General features: G+C 45.0%; 1 protein-coding gene across 1 annotated transcript in view; it reads left to right on the forward strand.

Moving 5' to 3' along the window:
• The first annotated feature begins 1,899 nt into the window (after positions 1-1,899).
• SH2D2A (SH2 domain containing 2A) overlaps positions 1,900-15,399 on the forward strand; it is a 333,990-nt gene continuing 320,490 nt past the window's right edge. The window contains exon 1 of the mRNA XM_069604582.1: positions 1,900-2,133. Coding sequence (XP_069460683.1) covers positions 2,106-2,133 — 28 coding nt within the window. The 5' untranslated portion in view covers positions 1,900-2,105. The remainder of the gene's footprint in view (positions 2,134-15,399) is intronic.

Here is a 15,399-nt window from a genome sequence, read left to right on the forward strand (position 1 = left end):
CCATTGTTTTGAGTCATTCCTCTATGCCATACCTCTATACCACTGCTCCCTCGACCTTCCATTGAAAGCCCCCCCACACCACTCCCTCCATTTTGAAAGCATTGGATCTCTAATGGCATGTGTTTTGCTTCAGTGTTTCCCTTCTTTTGCACTTGACAAGCAACACAGTGATTTGCTACTGTTTCCAGTTGTGCTAGCTGTTTAGCATGCCAACCAACTGTCACTACCCAAAGGTTTGCAAAGACACTTTTGTGTCATCCAGATAGTCTGCAGGAGACTCTCCTTTATTTTCTTTACAATTATTAATCTTAACCCAAACTTTTTCACTTGGACACACTTCAGAAGTTACTGTTATTAACCAGTCCCTTGTTTGTGGTAAGGAAGCACCTATACCCGCACCCCTTGCTGGGCAGTTACTGTGTTCGCTTTGCTGTTGCCATACCTCAGCTGGCAAGATTACCCGCATTAAATGATTCATATCTGCCCAAGATGGGTTGTAGCATTGAACTACTGTCTGGAGATCCTCTATTAAGCATTCAGGCTTTTCTCTTACATGTTTTAAATGTTTTTCCAAGTTTATAAGATTCCCTAATGTCCACAGGGTTATGCACAGTTACTGAATTTGAAATGGCATTCAAGGCAGCTGCCTAAAATGGGCTTGGAATGGTATGAGACCACTCCTTGAGATGGAGGGATTAAGGGGGGGCACACGCAGAAGTACCACCCCACACCCTGTTTCATTGTTAGGAATGTAAGCTGGGGTGGTATTACTGAAGTTACCTCGGGTGAAATGGGACTATGGGCTGTTGCAAAACAATTTGTTGTGGGGACTGTGGGGGTTTGGGCACCTGTTGTGGTAAAGTGTGTTATGGCAATAGGGCCAGCATTTGGTCTGGCGCAACTATGAACCAGATGGCAGAGGGGGTGAGTAGGCACTCTAAATCACTCCATAAAATCTTCTGCGCTCTCACAGTCTTTCCTTTGATAGATTAAGGCAGGGCTACTGTCTGCCTATCAGAGCGCAGGTTCCCTTTCTGGAGCATTCTGGTTTATGTTACACTGATTCAGGGAATTAATTTGCATGATCATGATTCCCATTACCCTCTATTCTATGTTACTGTGTATGAAGCCTTATACTATTGAGATCTGAGCTGACTTTTAGTATTAACAGGCCCCAGTTCCCTCCCTCCCCATCTGCTTCTGTTCTGTTGTTTCTAAAAAGTTGATCTTGTGCAAGCCCAAAAATGATCCTATCCACCTGTACTTAGGCCATGCCCCCTAACCAGAGCGCCCACCCTCACCTGTGGGGGGCGCAAGGCTGGCAATTGTTTGACTGCCAGGCAATGGGAGCCAAGCAGGAGAGCTGGGGTGCACTGGTTTCATACCTTTGGTTTGTGGAGGCTCTCCTTTTTGTTCTTAAATCACGGGTTCCGAGTCCCGCTGACAGTCTGCCTGTAGTTGGAGCCTGTGATTAAGAAACAAAAGGGGTGGCCGGGCACACGAAAGGTATCATGGCTGTGTGCCCCAGCTCTCCTGAGGTTTCTTAATGAGAGGAGCTAACCTCCAAGCAGGCAGCCCTTTCATTCAAGGACTGCCTGCAGGGGTTACATTGTATAAATGGAAGCAAAAGTGCTGAAAATGGCTGATTGTCTAAAGGCATTTCGAAGTTTATCACCGGTTTGTTTTTCAGTGCTAATTTCTGAGGGACTCGGCCTATTTTGGGCAGAGACTCAGCAGTCCCTTTCTGAACGGTTACCACAGATGAATCATATGCTTTGTTAGCATGCTTAAAAACCTCAAGAAACCACAAAGCGACAGAAAAGCCACGAACCCTGCGCCTTCTGTTTCCATGACGTCTTCTTCAGATTTGATCTCGTTGCTCAACGATGGGCTTGGTGTTTTTCTTTTCGCATTTTCCCAATTGAGTTCGTTGCTGTGGGTTGAATTCGACATCCTGTCTACTGCAGGGTGATGAGAAAGTTGCAAAAAAAGGAACAGAAAAAGGCACTGCCTGCCACGACTCTGCTCATGAGGGCATTTTGTGACTGAGCGATTGACTGCTTTTTTGGAGAACGCGTCGGTCACCACCTGGCTGGGCCAGAGTTATGGACTTTGCACATGGACCAAAGAAAGGTAGGGATGCTTCTTGGGGGAAGAGTACACAGAGTGTAAATTTGCTGGGCGGGATTTAGCAGTTCCGTGTAGCCAGTGACATACTGAGCGGCGGGGTAGGGGGCAAGTACCCCCGCTGTGCCTCTTTTAAGAGTCAATGGGACACATCTCCAGTTCGTCACCTCAATGAGGGTGCACAACGGGAAAGGTGGCCCTTTGGGAGGACAATGTGTGCTGACCAATTCCTGCTCAGCACGCTCATTGTTCTGGCAGCAGAACACCTTACCCTTTCCAAATGGCGGAGGTGTCCCGCTGTCAGGACAATGTCCCAAGGAGCTCAGGGCGGCAGAGGGGCTCTCACGTTTCTCTGTCAACAGAGCATTACAATGTGAGCCATTAGGCGCTGATGGGACGGAGGGGCTGGAGAACTATTAGCAGTAATCGTTGAAGCCAAGAGGCAGTGAGCGTTCCCCAATTATATGATTACCCCAATCATCACTGAATCGTAGCGTAAGTGTTGGCAATTAAAGGCGGTGGTTTTTATTGCACAGAACATTATTGTAGAAAACCATATTTTGTACAGTATCACAAAATCCACAATAATAAACAACTGTACACTTTTGGGCACGAGGTCCAGGGTTGTGCCCCTAGGACGTGCTGCCATCTGATTCCCACGACGTTGCCCTGTTTTTCCTTTCTTCTCCCTTTTGTTTTCCGAGTGGGTGGGATCAGGGAAAAGAAAAGCCTTCTGCGTGCGCAGAATGGCCCTGGTGCTCAGTCCGGAGCACCAAGTGACACTGAATTCTCCCTCTCTGGTGCCTACTTTAATTTCCCCACTTTTGCCTGAGGCCCTCACAAGTGTTTGTGGGGGCTTTGTGATTCACCCTCTCCTCCCCAACCCCCACACCACCCAGCTGGCTGATGCCAATGGCCGTTGGCACCTTGGTGTTCCCCTTTGTTGGACTGCTTGCCTTCCTCCTGCCTGTGTTGCATATGCAAAACTGTAAGTGGCAGGGGGAAGGTGTTTGCTATCTTATCTTCTGTTGCATGCATGTGTTCTGTCCCACTGTGTCTTGTCCCTCAGATCACCTTCCTGTGCTTTCTAGCTGCTGGGATGCCCCCCCTCCACAGCACTGGCCAGCACCTTTGTCCCTTTTGAAACGTGAATGGGAGGGAGTGATTAGAAGTGAGAAGGGTGTATAATGTTGCATGCGTATGAAATAATGACCATGGATTTAAAACCCAATGAGGATTTGTTAGGCTCACATTAATCTGCATGATGCTATTGTGACTTGGCATGCATGATGGGGAGAATACAACTAAAGCCATACTCCTATTGCTCAACATATTTCTATGACAATGTATATAGTGTACAGTAAGTTTACTATGAAAGGCTAGTTTATTATGTAATGTGGTTTGCTTCCAAGGCATTGCTATAAATAAAGTATTTTTAAGCAGATGAACTGCAAAGCAACACCTTAACACATATCTACATAAACTAAACATTGGAAGATGTGCCCAGTTGCTCAAATTGTCCACTCCCCCGGTTTCAGCATTTAGCCAAAGTGTGTGATCCTGGGCGATTCATTTAATTGCACTGTGTCTTATCTGCAGCGCTGTAAGATATTCCGATTCACTTCATAGTTTATGCCACTATTTCATCCTATTAAAACAAGCTCAATGGCTATAGAGCTACTCCATATATAACAATAGTGCAATTTAGGTATTTTGCACCACGTTATTTGCCACTTAGCTTACTTATGGCAACTTATCCTAAAGTCACTTGAATAATGCCTCCAAGTATCAAAGACAGATGATGCTCCATGCAATGCACTTTTCTGTGAAGTCATTTCTGTTGGTGCAATCCATGTACAAACTAGGAGGTGTGCACGTATTTTGCCCCCAGAGCGCCTGCACAGAGCTCTAATAGATGTGTTTCCTGCATCTGTAATGATCTGGAATTTCTGTTGTTGTTATGTGTTAAAATGCCCTCTGCCACTAATGTTACCAAAAAAGTAGATTGGTTCAGGGGTGGGTGGTTTAGCGGCACGAATGAGACCATAATTGCACGTACTGTATTTGGCAGGAAAAGAAGCATGACTTTTTTTGTGACTCGTCCCCTCACTCCCTCTTGCTATGCTGGATACACCCCTGCGTGTAGCCTAAAACAGTTTGGCTATCTTGACACCAACAGCAGCAAGGAGCTCCCTATGACTGTAGAGGTCAACTAGAGGCAAAAAAGCGTACCTGTGCGACTTTAACTCACTGGGCCTCATTACGAGGCTGGCGACCGCGGAATGAACGGTGGCACCGTTCATTCCAGTCTGCCACATTAAGAGTTTGCTTGCGGGTGGCGTGATGCACGTCTGGGCCAGACCAGACGTGCATACTGCCACCCGCGAGCAGACCAGGATGCTAACAACGGACCCGTCATTAACGGGTCCGTTGTTAGCATCCTCCCCATTTCCATTGAGCCCTATGGGGGCTCGAATGGGAATTGGGATGTACCAGGTCCGGGTCCCGAGAAAAGGGAATTACCGGGCCCACAAAAGTCAGAATGGCCCAGTAATTACTTTTTTTTTGGGATCCGGACCAGGACACAAGTTTGGAGGCAGCCATGCCGCTAAGAACGGCATGGCTGCCTCCAAACTCGTGATGAGACCCACTGTGTTTGGGAATGTGTGTAGAGGTTCATGAGGACACATCTGTGAGCATTAAGAGCATAATAGGTCTTATATAACAGACCGAAGGTAATAGTGTTCACGTCACGTGCACGTTCTAGTGTGGCGTGTCATCTACTAGCTCCACGTTGCACTGAAGGAGCTCTTGCTTACCGGGTGATGAATGAAACCCAGAAGCTGCTTTGAGCTCCTGCTCATCAAAACGTTATTACAATCTCTCGGTGCTTAGTGCAAGGCGGCCATGTGTCCTTCTTTGAGACGGCCATCAGTCTTGAAGTGTTAAAAGCCTTTTTGCGTTCATGTATTTCCCTTTTGTAATCTATGGGCCTTATGAGTTTGGCGGTAAAACCGAGTTACTGTTACCGCATACGGTATTGGTAATTTTCTGCAGAATTCAGAGTCAAGTTATTCCCCATTTTGGAGTCCAATTGAACTCCACTGGGGACATGGGCTATTACTGCATATAGAAATACCACAAAGGTCAATTCAGCCATTGTAAGAGTCGGCAATACCTGCATTTTGCAATCTGGTGTTTTTTATGATATGAGGTGCAAAACCTACAAATACAGGGTGGATTAAAATTGGTTCTATTCCAAAATACCACCGGTTTTTGCCTCACTGTAAGCACAAAATTCATAAGGAGGCCATAAATGTGCGAATGGTTGAGTCGTATGTGCGCTAGTGCAGATGGGTTGAATTTTCTAGGACCTCATCCCCTTAATAAACTAATAAATTATCATACACATGATTTCTGTTTTGGTTTCTGGGCGCACTGGAGCAGCACCCCCATGAATAAGTGCATTATAAAACTCAAAAATAAATAAATAAAATACAATAAATAATCAATCACAATTATAGGAGTGACTGTACCGCTACTTTAGACAAATTCTATCATAAATGGAGTTCTCTTGGGACTTAAATAATAGGTGAAATCATCACTCAGCCCAATTATTCTGATTTAATCAACTTTAGACGAGGAAAGATTGAGTCGGCCATACCACAATTCCATACTGTGATCTGCAGATGGCACACAGATATCAGCACCCACTGAGCTCTATCAACAGCTTATGTTGGCTGAAAAAATATTGGGACTTGCATATAGCACTAGCTCTCGGATGTCCCAAGGCACTAATTCTAAATTGCATTATCGTTCGATTGGACAATAACGTTATTATCGATCTCAGAAAGATGCAATGCTAAAACATCTGAGTTTGGGACCTGCAGCCTATTGATTGCAAAGAGCTATTTATAGCAGACACATGAACCTTCTAAGCTATGTTTCCATCTCTTTAAACAGTTATCACTTACGAATGTACATTCAGTTTCAGGAATCCTTTTAGTTTGTACTCTATTCAAAAATAAATACTCTTTTTTTTGTGTGTAAATTAAACACATTAACAAACCAGGGTTGTTCTCGGGCCATGAAACTTGGAAGTTCTGACATTTTGAAGTAATTAAGGTTTTATATTGAACAATTGTATAAACTGTGAGAACCCTGAGGCATTTCTCCCAGGCTACACCTGGGGATCCTTTGTTCAGGTGACCAGCAGAGGACCATCGCTCTTGGATCCCAACCCTGAGGGCAGACGTGTGAGGGAGGATCACCTGAGCAGGGGGTCCTTGGGGACAATGGAAGACCCACCCTCGGACGAAACATGATATTCTTCCTGTTCCGATATACCCCCACCCAACATCCCCTCAATTGTCATGGAATATTGTCAACAGAGTCCCACCATACCCCAGTACCGTTCTGTAAGGAAAAGGTGAAATCATCAGTGAAAACAAAGACCATCCCTACATTCCAACATGAGTCACCCCTCTTTCCTCGAAACCCACTTTTCAACAACCCTACATTCAACCCACTTTTCCACACAAAAATCTACAACATCTTTATCCCTTTTTTGTAGAACTCCACAATTCCCATAATCCCATTTCCGTATTGAAATACCCAAGGACTGAGATGAAGAAGAGACAGACTAAGTGTATAAGGATTACCAAGGAAAACCCCCCTTAGGAAACAGACAATCAAACCTTGACAGTAGGCTGTCCCACTAATGGAGTCAGGCAAATCCAGGCAGACCCAACCCTGACCCAACACCTGCAGCCTGTTAACATCTTCCAAGTGTATAAAGGAAGGCTCCTGAGCGAGAAGGGTCAGTTGGTCTTGGGATACCAGGAGGGAGGCTGCAAGACTGATTCTAGCAGAGGATCCCTACCTGAAGCCCAAGCACTGGGAGAAAGCAGTGGACCATACCAGCACTGGTAAAGGGGAGCCACAGAGCAGAGAGCAGAACCCCAGATGCTTTTCAGCCCAGTACTCACTGGTGGAGGGATGGATGTGGAGCAGAGCAGCAGCTCCCGGCAAGGTCTGCTAAGCAGAAGAGGTGGAGGCAGAGAGTGAAGGCTTCCAAGCCCTTCCCCCTTACATTGAACTGTGTGTGTTCTGCTGCCACGGGTGCTTGGAGGCTGTCCATTCGCACCCGGGTAAACGACAGAGTTGGGGAGGAGCAAGGCCAGCACTGGCGGTCCCGACCTAAGGCAAAGCTTGATAGAAATAAGGTCAAGACAACCGGTGTGTTCTAGTGTACAATGGGAGAGACCCCAGTTTGAGACATTTAAAGCAATTATCTTAACAAGTGACTGTTGCACAGTGGAACTTGTAGTTCTAGGAAGCAGCCACAGCGAAAAGATCCAGTGTATAAAATGTCATGAAGCAACACAGTGGTCTGGCGAAAATAAAGTAGTCTTATCGAAAGAATCTGACAAATGTGAAGGGAGACTCGAGAGAAAGGGGAGTTGAAATGGAAGGTGTCTAAAGTGAACTGTTGAAACCAAGATATACAATACCTTTGAGAGAGTGGTCCGGCACCGAATGCGGCCTCAATCGAAGGTCTCTGTAAGGTGTCCAGCTGAGAGTTGACAAAAGTGAAAGAATGGCAAAGGATTGTGAATCGAAGTGGTCCTGCAACAGGTCAAGCAAAATCCTGTGCACGATCAAAAGTCTTCGATGTTAATAGAGTAAAGAAAGTTGATGACAAAGTAGATAAAGTTGAGCCAAGCCCGAACAAGGGAGATCAGCTGAGAGCTTTTGGTTAAAGCAAGTTTGTGTTAAAGTAAATTAGAATTGGTCTGAGCCTGGCAGAGGGAGACTGATTGAACATTGTGTTGAAACAGATCTGAGCCCAGCGGAGGGGGATCCGGGGTGAACCGTGAATCACCTGAGAAATTGAATACATGAAAATCCTACAAGCATTGTGTGAAAGAAGATCTGAGTCCGGCGGAGGGGGATCCGAGGTAGTGAATCACATGAGAAATTGTGTACATGTGAAATTCTGAGAGGAAAAGAACGTATTGTTTGTTTGTCGCATCAGGCCCTCTGAAAGAAGAGAGTTTGGGCCTCATCACGAGTCTGGCGGTAACCCTTAAATGCGGCGGCAGCGTTATTACCGCCAGATTTAAGGGTCTGCCAGATCATGGCCTTGGCGGATTTCCCCCCAGCTCTAAGCAGCTCTAAGCTGGGGGTAAATTTGCCGATTATCGGCGCTATTACCACCGGCGGGAAATCTGCTGGTGGTAATAGCACAAAATGTCCCCATTGGGCCCAATAGGGAATGAGGAATTCCCGAATTGGCCAAATGGGGAATGGGCACTAACCGTTCCGCCAAACCCGTGATCTAAAATCTAATAGTGCCCGGGGGGTTGGCGGCAGGGCTAGTCGCACCAGCGGTAATGCCACCAGCATTACCGCCCAAATCGTGATGAGGCCCTTTCAAAGGCCAAGAGACTTGGGCACGGAAGGCCCTGATGCTAATGTTTGAACTGTACCCTCGTGCTAGAGAAGCCAGAGACTGCTAAGCTTGAGTGTACCGCCTTGTTCCGCGCTGAAAAGTGGGAAATGAGGCCAGCAGCCTGCATATCCAGACATATAATTTCTTGAACACTTCTTTCTTTTACATAACATTGTTTCCACAACTATTTGTATTTAGAGGTAAGGATTGGCAATAGTTTTTTTTTTAGTATAGGCCTTTTTGTTTTGACAAGACACCACTAGGACTGCATTATTATCATTTGATGGTCGTAGCTTGCTCCCATCTTTAGATTTAGTATTAGATAGGCGTCTTTCAAACCTTTTTCAATTGAAGTTCAATAAACACCCTTGAACTCTGATCACTTGTGTCTGTCCTCTTACTGTTAATGCCATGTTTTCCTTACAAAACTAAGATGATCCGAGGATTGGTTAGGATGACTGATAATAGATCTGTATTTTATTGTCTGTTAAAGTCATATTTTTGGCTGATACGCATTATTAATAATCTTTTTGTTTTAAACAGGGTAGTTGAAAGATGGGAATCCACCAACCAACTCCAGCTCATACACCTCATTTAGTAACGGGACATTTCACCACATTTTTACAGCATTTGTACGGGGTGGGTGTGGGGTCAAAGAGTACAGGAAATGTAGACTGGCAGTTGGCAGTGTGTGGGGTTGGTAGAAGTGGGCTATGAGAAGGCTTGCAAACCATCTAAATGCTGCCAAATAAATGCAGTGAAATGTCCCATGCGATTGGATGTCATAGATCTGAGAGATGGCCAGTGAGGTTAAAGCAGCAAAAATCATGCTCATGTAAAGAAATTAAAGGAACTGACATTCCTTCACGCTGGAAAAAGGTTTTTTTTTATGTCCTCCTGTTTTAAGAGGTTTTCTATTGAGCGACACATGTAACAATAATTGAAACATAAAGGCTCACTAAGAGTGTGGCGGGAATTGCTGAGGAATGAATTTGCAGGTAGGGAGGGAGAGAGCGTAGGGGTAGAGGTGAGCAGATACAGGGACTCCTGGGGGTGTATGAGTGATTCTCAGAGTTACCAGCTGCAATGGCTGAAGTCAAAGTCTGATCATAACCATGATGCATGTGGGAGACAATATCCTATTAATTGTTTTCCCCCAAGATGCAGTGCAATTGGATGTATTGGAAATCAATCCCTGGAAATGCAGATGCTATGAACCCTGCAGCAGGGTCTTCACTCTTGCATGCCATTACTGCCTTGTGTCTGCCGTGTGCTGGACGTAATCCCTTCCACTAGGGGACTTTGCCCCATGCCTGCTGGAATTGGGTCCACCCAATGAAATTCCCATGTCTCTTGGAATCTGACCAAGACCTGAGAAAATCACTGGGCCAAAGATATACGAGGCTTACTGGAGAGGTGGTGAGTGCTCTTGCCACATTTTCTTGAATTGCATGGCTTTGGTTCTCTGTCATCGCCCCCAAATGTGCTTTGTGATAATCAATGTTTGACTCAATGATGGCTCTTGGGATTGTCGATCTATCTTCTACTGGCTAAAGTAGCCAAATGCAGGGGCACAAGCTGATGTAGTAGTTTGAAGACACCTCTACACTCGTTTACTTGCTTCTTGGTAGACCCCATTGAATCCAATGTTGCCACTCATGTTCAACGAATCCGCTGCAGCTTTAGAAATCCTAGTGATCATGAGCTATGTAGGATCTGTGCATATGACTCTCTGAATCTGAGAAGATCATAAGTGGAGGCAATCAAGAGGAATCTCTCTTTGCCCGCTGAACCCTATGAGCGTACCTACTTCTGAATACCAACAAGACCAGTCAAGATCTACTCCTGATTCATCCACATCATATTTCAAAGTACTGCTGTGCTTAAGAAGCAATTGACATAGGGGCTGCACACATATGGTGGAGCACATCAACAAGTGTCACTGGGGTAGAATCAAATGCAGACAAGGTCTGTTTGCTGGCGGACATCCTATAGAGTATGATATAGGATCTGACCACTGCTAGCAACAGTTCAATCCAAGAAAGGATGAGCGTGATGTAATGATCCTCGCAGGATCCACTCACGATCCACCCAGGAGCCTCAGATGATCTTATGCTGAGTTGGCTCTGCATTAAATATGCTGGTGGCATACACAAGAGCTGTAGTATGTGGTGGTGGTACATGGAATGAGAGTAGACATAAAGAATCGGGCTGCAACAGCTTGCATTTTTGCCACCGGAAAAAAATGAATCTGCTCATTTTTCCCTAAACCACGTTTTTGATGCGGTTCGGGAATTTTTATTCAGTGTTTTGATACGGTTCGGGAAGAATAAACGTTCAAAATCTGTTTATTTCAGATTTCAAAAATCCATAAAACAACACACAGGGGAACAGGGGAGAACAAAACAGCGATCTTACTAGGCCCAGTGACATTGAGAACGCGCAAGTGCATGGGAGAGGGGGGAGGGGAAAAGTGCATGGAAGGGGAAGAGGCGGAAAGTGCGAAGCAGAGGAGAAACAGATAAATAACAATAAATGAATAATAAAGGCAACAGACAGTGGTAATGCAGCCAGCAATTTGCAAGTGCTAGGTTTAAGGCAGCAGACAGGGTAGGTCCGATAAGTGCAGGAAGAAAAAGGGGGAACTGTATGGGTACAGATACAGACCCCATTGCAAGGGGTGGCCCGGAGGCAGTGAGGGAGGGTGGCAGGATGAGCAGGTACCTGGGCCCAAAAGACAGAGGGTGGCCAGGTGCACGGTGCCAAGAGAGAACAGATCAACAGGGGATAGGGGGAGCGAAGAAAAGAGGGAAGGTCTTGAGGTGCTTCCGGAATCGGAGATGGTTCTCCTCAAGTTTTAGAGTGGCAGGGAGGCTGTTCCAGAGGGAGGCCCCAGCCGAAGACAGAGATCTACCCCAGCTTGTTTCTTTGAAAAACGACTGACCCTGATTGAGTTGGAGGTAGAGGAGCGAAGAGCTCGAGAGGGGAGGTATTTGCGGAGGGATAGCTGAAGGTATTTTGGACCCAGGCCCCAGAAAGCCTTGTGGACAATGCAGGGGGTTTTGAATTTAATCCTTGCATCCACTGGGAGCCAGTGAAAAGATTTCAGAGCTGGAGAGATACAATCCCTGGGCTCGAGGCCAAGGACAAGTCTCGCAGTCCTGTTCTCGATTAGTTGCAGAGGGCGGAGAGTAGAGGCAGGTAGATTTAGAAAGAGGCTGTTACAATAGTCCAAGCTAGAGAGAACCAGAGCTTGAGATACCATGTGCTTCTGGGGGAAGGAGAGGAAAGGCAGAGTACCTCTGAGGAGGTACAGTCAGAAATGTGACTTTTTAGAGACCTCAGAGATTTGGGCGGAGAAGGAAAGGGTGGAGTCAAAGATGACCCCGAGGTTCTTAGCCTCGCAGGTGGGGGTAGGAGGAGGGTCAAGGGAGGCCGGCCAGTGAGTGAGGGGAAAGGATGGTGAAGGTGTGCCGATGAGGAGGATCTCCGTCTTGCTGGCATTCAGACAAAGATCATTGGCGGCACACCAATCTTGAATGGAAGTTAGGCAATCAGAGATGAGAGCGGGAGAGGAGGTGCAGAGGGCAGCCTGAAAATGAGTTTAGTGTCATCAGCGTTGCACTGGAAATTTGAGCAGAAATTGGCAATGCAGTGGGCGAGAGTTGCCAGGTATTGATTGAAAAGCCAGGGCGAGAGGTTAGACCCCTGGGGAACACCACAGGTAGAGAGGAAGATATGCATGCCCAGGCATGTTCACCCCACAACTGGGCCTGAAGGTGGCTGAAATATATTATGACAAAGGGTTTTAAGAGCATGTAACATTGTCTGCGAGAATTAAAAAAAAAACACAGCTAGAACAACAACAGAGTTCTACTCTCTATTTTAACTCACAAAGGGTGATTTAAAAAGACAGAAACTATTTCTTTAGCCCATAGCGAACCCTTAAAAGTAAAGTGTGGTTTATAATGCTAATACAAAAGACCCAGAACTATTAGCTTTGAAATAATCAAAAGCAGTTCACCTTATAAGTAAAGTGTGATTACCAGAACCCGTACAAAATTCAAAGTATTGCTTTTGACAAAGAGGCAAACTGCATGGGTCCCTCTGTGACCCAGCAGCAAGCAGCTTTGACGAGGAAATGCCAGCGCTGATCAGCTGTGAAACAGCACTGCTGTATTTTTGTTTTTAATCTACAACAATGCCTGTGGAATCCCAGGAATGTGCTGACACACAGAGCAGCATTCTATTCACTACAGCAGAAAACACAGGGATCTTTATATTTAGCTTGCCAGAATACAGGATATTCTACCAGAGCTCTATAAAGAAACAACCCATGACCATACACCTGGACATTGTTTATCAACTAAAACCGACGGTGGTTAGCAAGGCTATTTTTTACTTATGACTGAAGAGCGGCACAGGAAACATCTGCAGGCTGAACTTAACTTTATGGACCACAAAGGACTCTAGGAATATTAGGACCACATGGGACAGATCAGCAACTTCGTATTTATAAAGTGTGGACCTGGCCAAATGATGGTGGAGAATTTAGTGATAAAACAAACTTTAACAAGGAATGAAGGCACAATGTATGCTGACAACATCTCCTGAGTCCCGAATATACATGCGATGAAGGCCTTCAGTGATTATTTTTCACCACTGGATATACATGTGAACCGCAGCAGTGTGTGTTGGTCAGAGGCATCAGAAGTCCTTGGTCTACTTGTGAGGCTGGTTGTGAATGACTCTGGCTTGTTCCACATTCCAAACGAGTGAGATGTTTGATTTATGGTTTGTGTTAATTCAGTGCAAGCCCCGACTTGTGTTATTCACAAAACCACTGCCGGCAGATATAATTTTAACCCTTATTCAGTAATATCTAGTCACAGTGTACGATGCATTTCATAATTTATTATTAGAGTCCCCGAAAAGTTGGTTTTGTATGATACCGCTGTAAAGCGCCATGATTATCTCTCACTAACAGTCTGCACAAAATGCACCCATTTTTATGGGTGCATACTTGTAAAAGTTTAGAGTTCTCAAATTAGTTTGCAGCCTAGTGAGCAGAATGAGCCCTTTAAAATTCCCAGAAAGGTTGACTTATTTTTAATTTAAAGTGCAGCAGAAACATGCCATATGGTGGCTGCTACAGAGCATTTTGTAGCTGACAGGATCGTCATACAATATCTGATAACGCAAACTATTCTGAATAAAATCTGAATAAAAATTGTTGTTTTAAATGTTTATAACACCTATTTTGCATCTTTGTGTTCACTGTTTATGGGCAAACGTGCCTGGGCATGAAGTTGTTGGAAATATATTAAGACAAAGGGACATTGACAGGTATGGAAGGCAGTTAAGAGCTTGTAGCATCAGCTGTGAAAATAAATGATCCAGCATCTGGAACTGCAAAAGAGTTCTACTCAGTGTCTTAACTTTCAAAGTGTGATTAAGAACATAGAAACTGTTTCTCTAGACCCTATAGGATTGCTGGCCCCGACCACATCCTAGCGTTACACCTCTGAATAAAATAACTTTTTAAAAATCAACCAGCGATGGGTGGTGTTATACATAATAAAAAAGAACAGGTAACAAAGAGCCAGACCATTTTATGATTTTGAACAAGTATTTTATTTATATAAAAGGACATATTTAATATAGAAAGGAAAAAAGATTGTGCACAATCAGGCCAATGCAGAGAGAAAAAGTTTGAATACAATGAAGAATAAACATGTAGATTCAAACAACCAGCTCTCAGACACTCATCTGGGATGGGAGCTTCGCCTATGTGAGCTGGATGATGTAAAGGTATAGACGGCAAGGGCGCTGTGAAATAGTGAGGGGTTTGAAACCTACAGGACAATGCTTCACACTTAAAAACTGTTGTGGCATCCGCCACACCCTCTTGCTCCGGCTGGGGCGCAATACCACTATCTACAGCTTTCCATGGTTGAGCCCTGGTTGCATCATTGTCCCAAATGTATAACCCCTTGTGACAACAAATCAGCAAAATCTGTGGCGGTTCCTTGGGCCTGCATCCATAAGCTGAGACATCCCCGTGACACCTATTACCCAACTCTATTGAGAAATTTAAAAAAAACGATCTCCATCTTTGAACTTCCCCATCTGTTCAACCAGGTTAAAGTGCCACCATAGGTAATTCTGAAACTGTGGCTGACCCTATCATCCTTGGGTCGTGCAGGCCCCTAATCCAGATGGGACGTGTTGCGTTAGATGAATCATTCACCATAAATCCAACGGCTGCCGGTTGTTGGTTGCCACAATCCACATCCAGAGACTCTGCCGGCTGTGCCATCCATCTGCTGGCGTACACAATGTCACTAAAAATACAAGAACAAATATAGATTCAGAATAAAGCATCTATTACACAGTGAGCATCAGCGCCTTACAATATTCACCAACAATATTACAACTGTGGCACGGCACAGCCTGTTTCAATGTCGGTGTCAACATATTAAATCCAATGTAACAACCAAGTACAGGGCCCCAAAGAAAGCACAAGTCCCACAGTGCCTGATCTGCCAAAACTGGGCATTCACAATGCACGAATTGTCATGAGTGTACATAACATTGCAAAAGTTAGAACCATATTTAAAAAAAAAGTCCTAGCACACTTCGACCTCACAATTGCGTTTTAAAGTACACATTGCAGTTTTCACATGTAAAGATGTGCGGCAAAACTCTGTGCTTCCCTTCCAGATAGAGCATAAGCACATTTTGTTTTGTACCATTCTGCATGCAGAATAAAATGTAGCCCCTATTTGGAAGTACAAAATGATTCCGGCACAATCTAA

The sequence above is a fragment of the Ambystoma mexicanum genome, chromosome 1p, assembly GCF_040938575.1.
Source record: "Ambystoma mexicanum isolate Mex_15411 chromosome 1p, UKY_AmexF1_1, whole genome shotgun sequence".
Taxonomy (NCBI): domain Eukaryota; kingdom Metazoa; phylum Chordata; class Amphibia; order Caudata; family Ambystomatidae; genus Ambystoma; species Ambystoma mexicanum.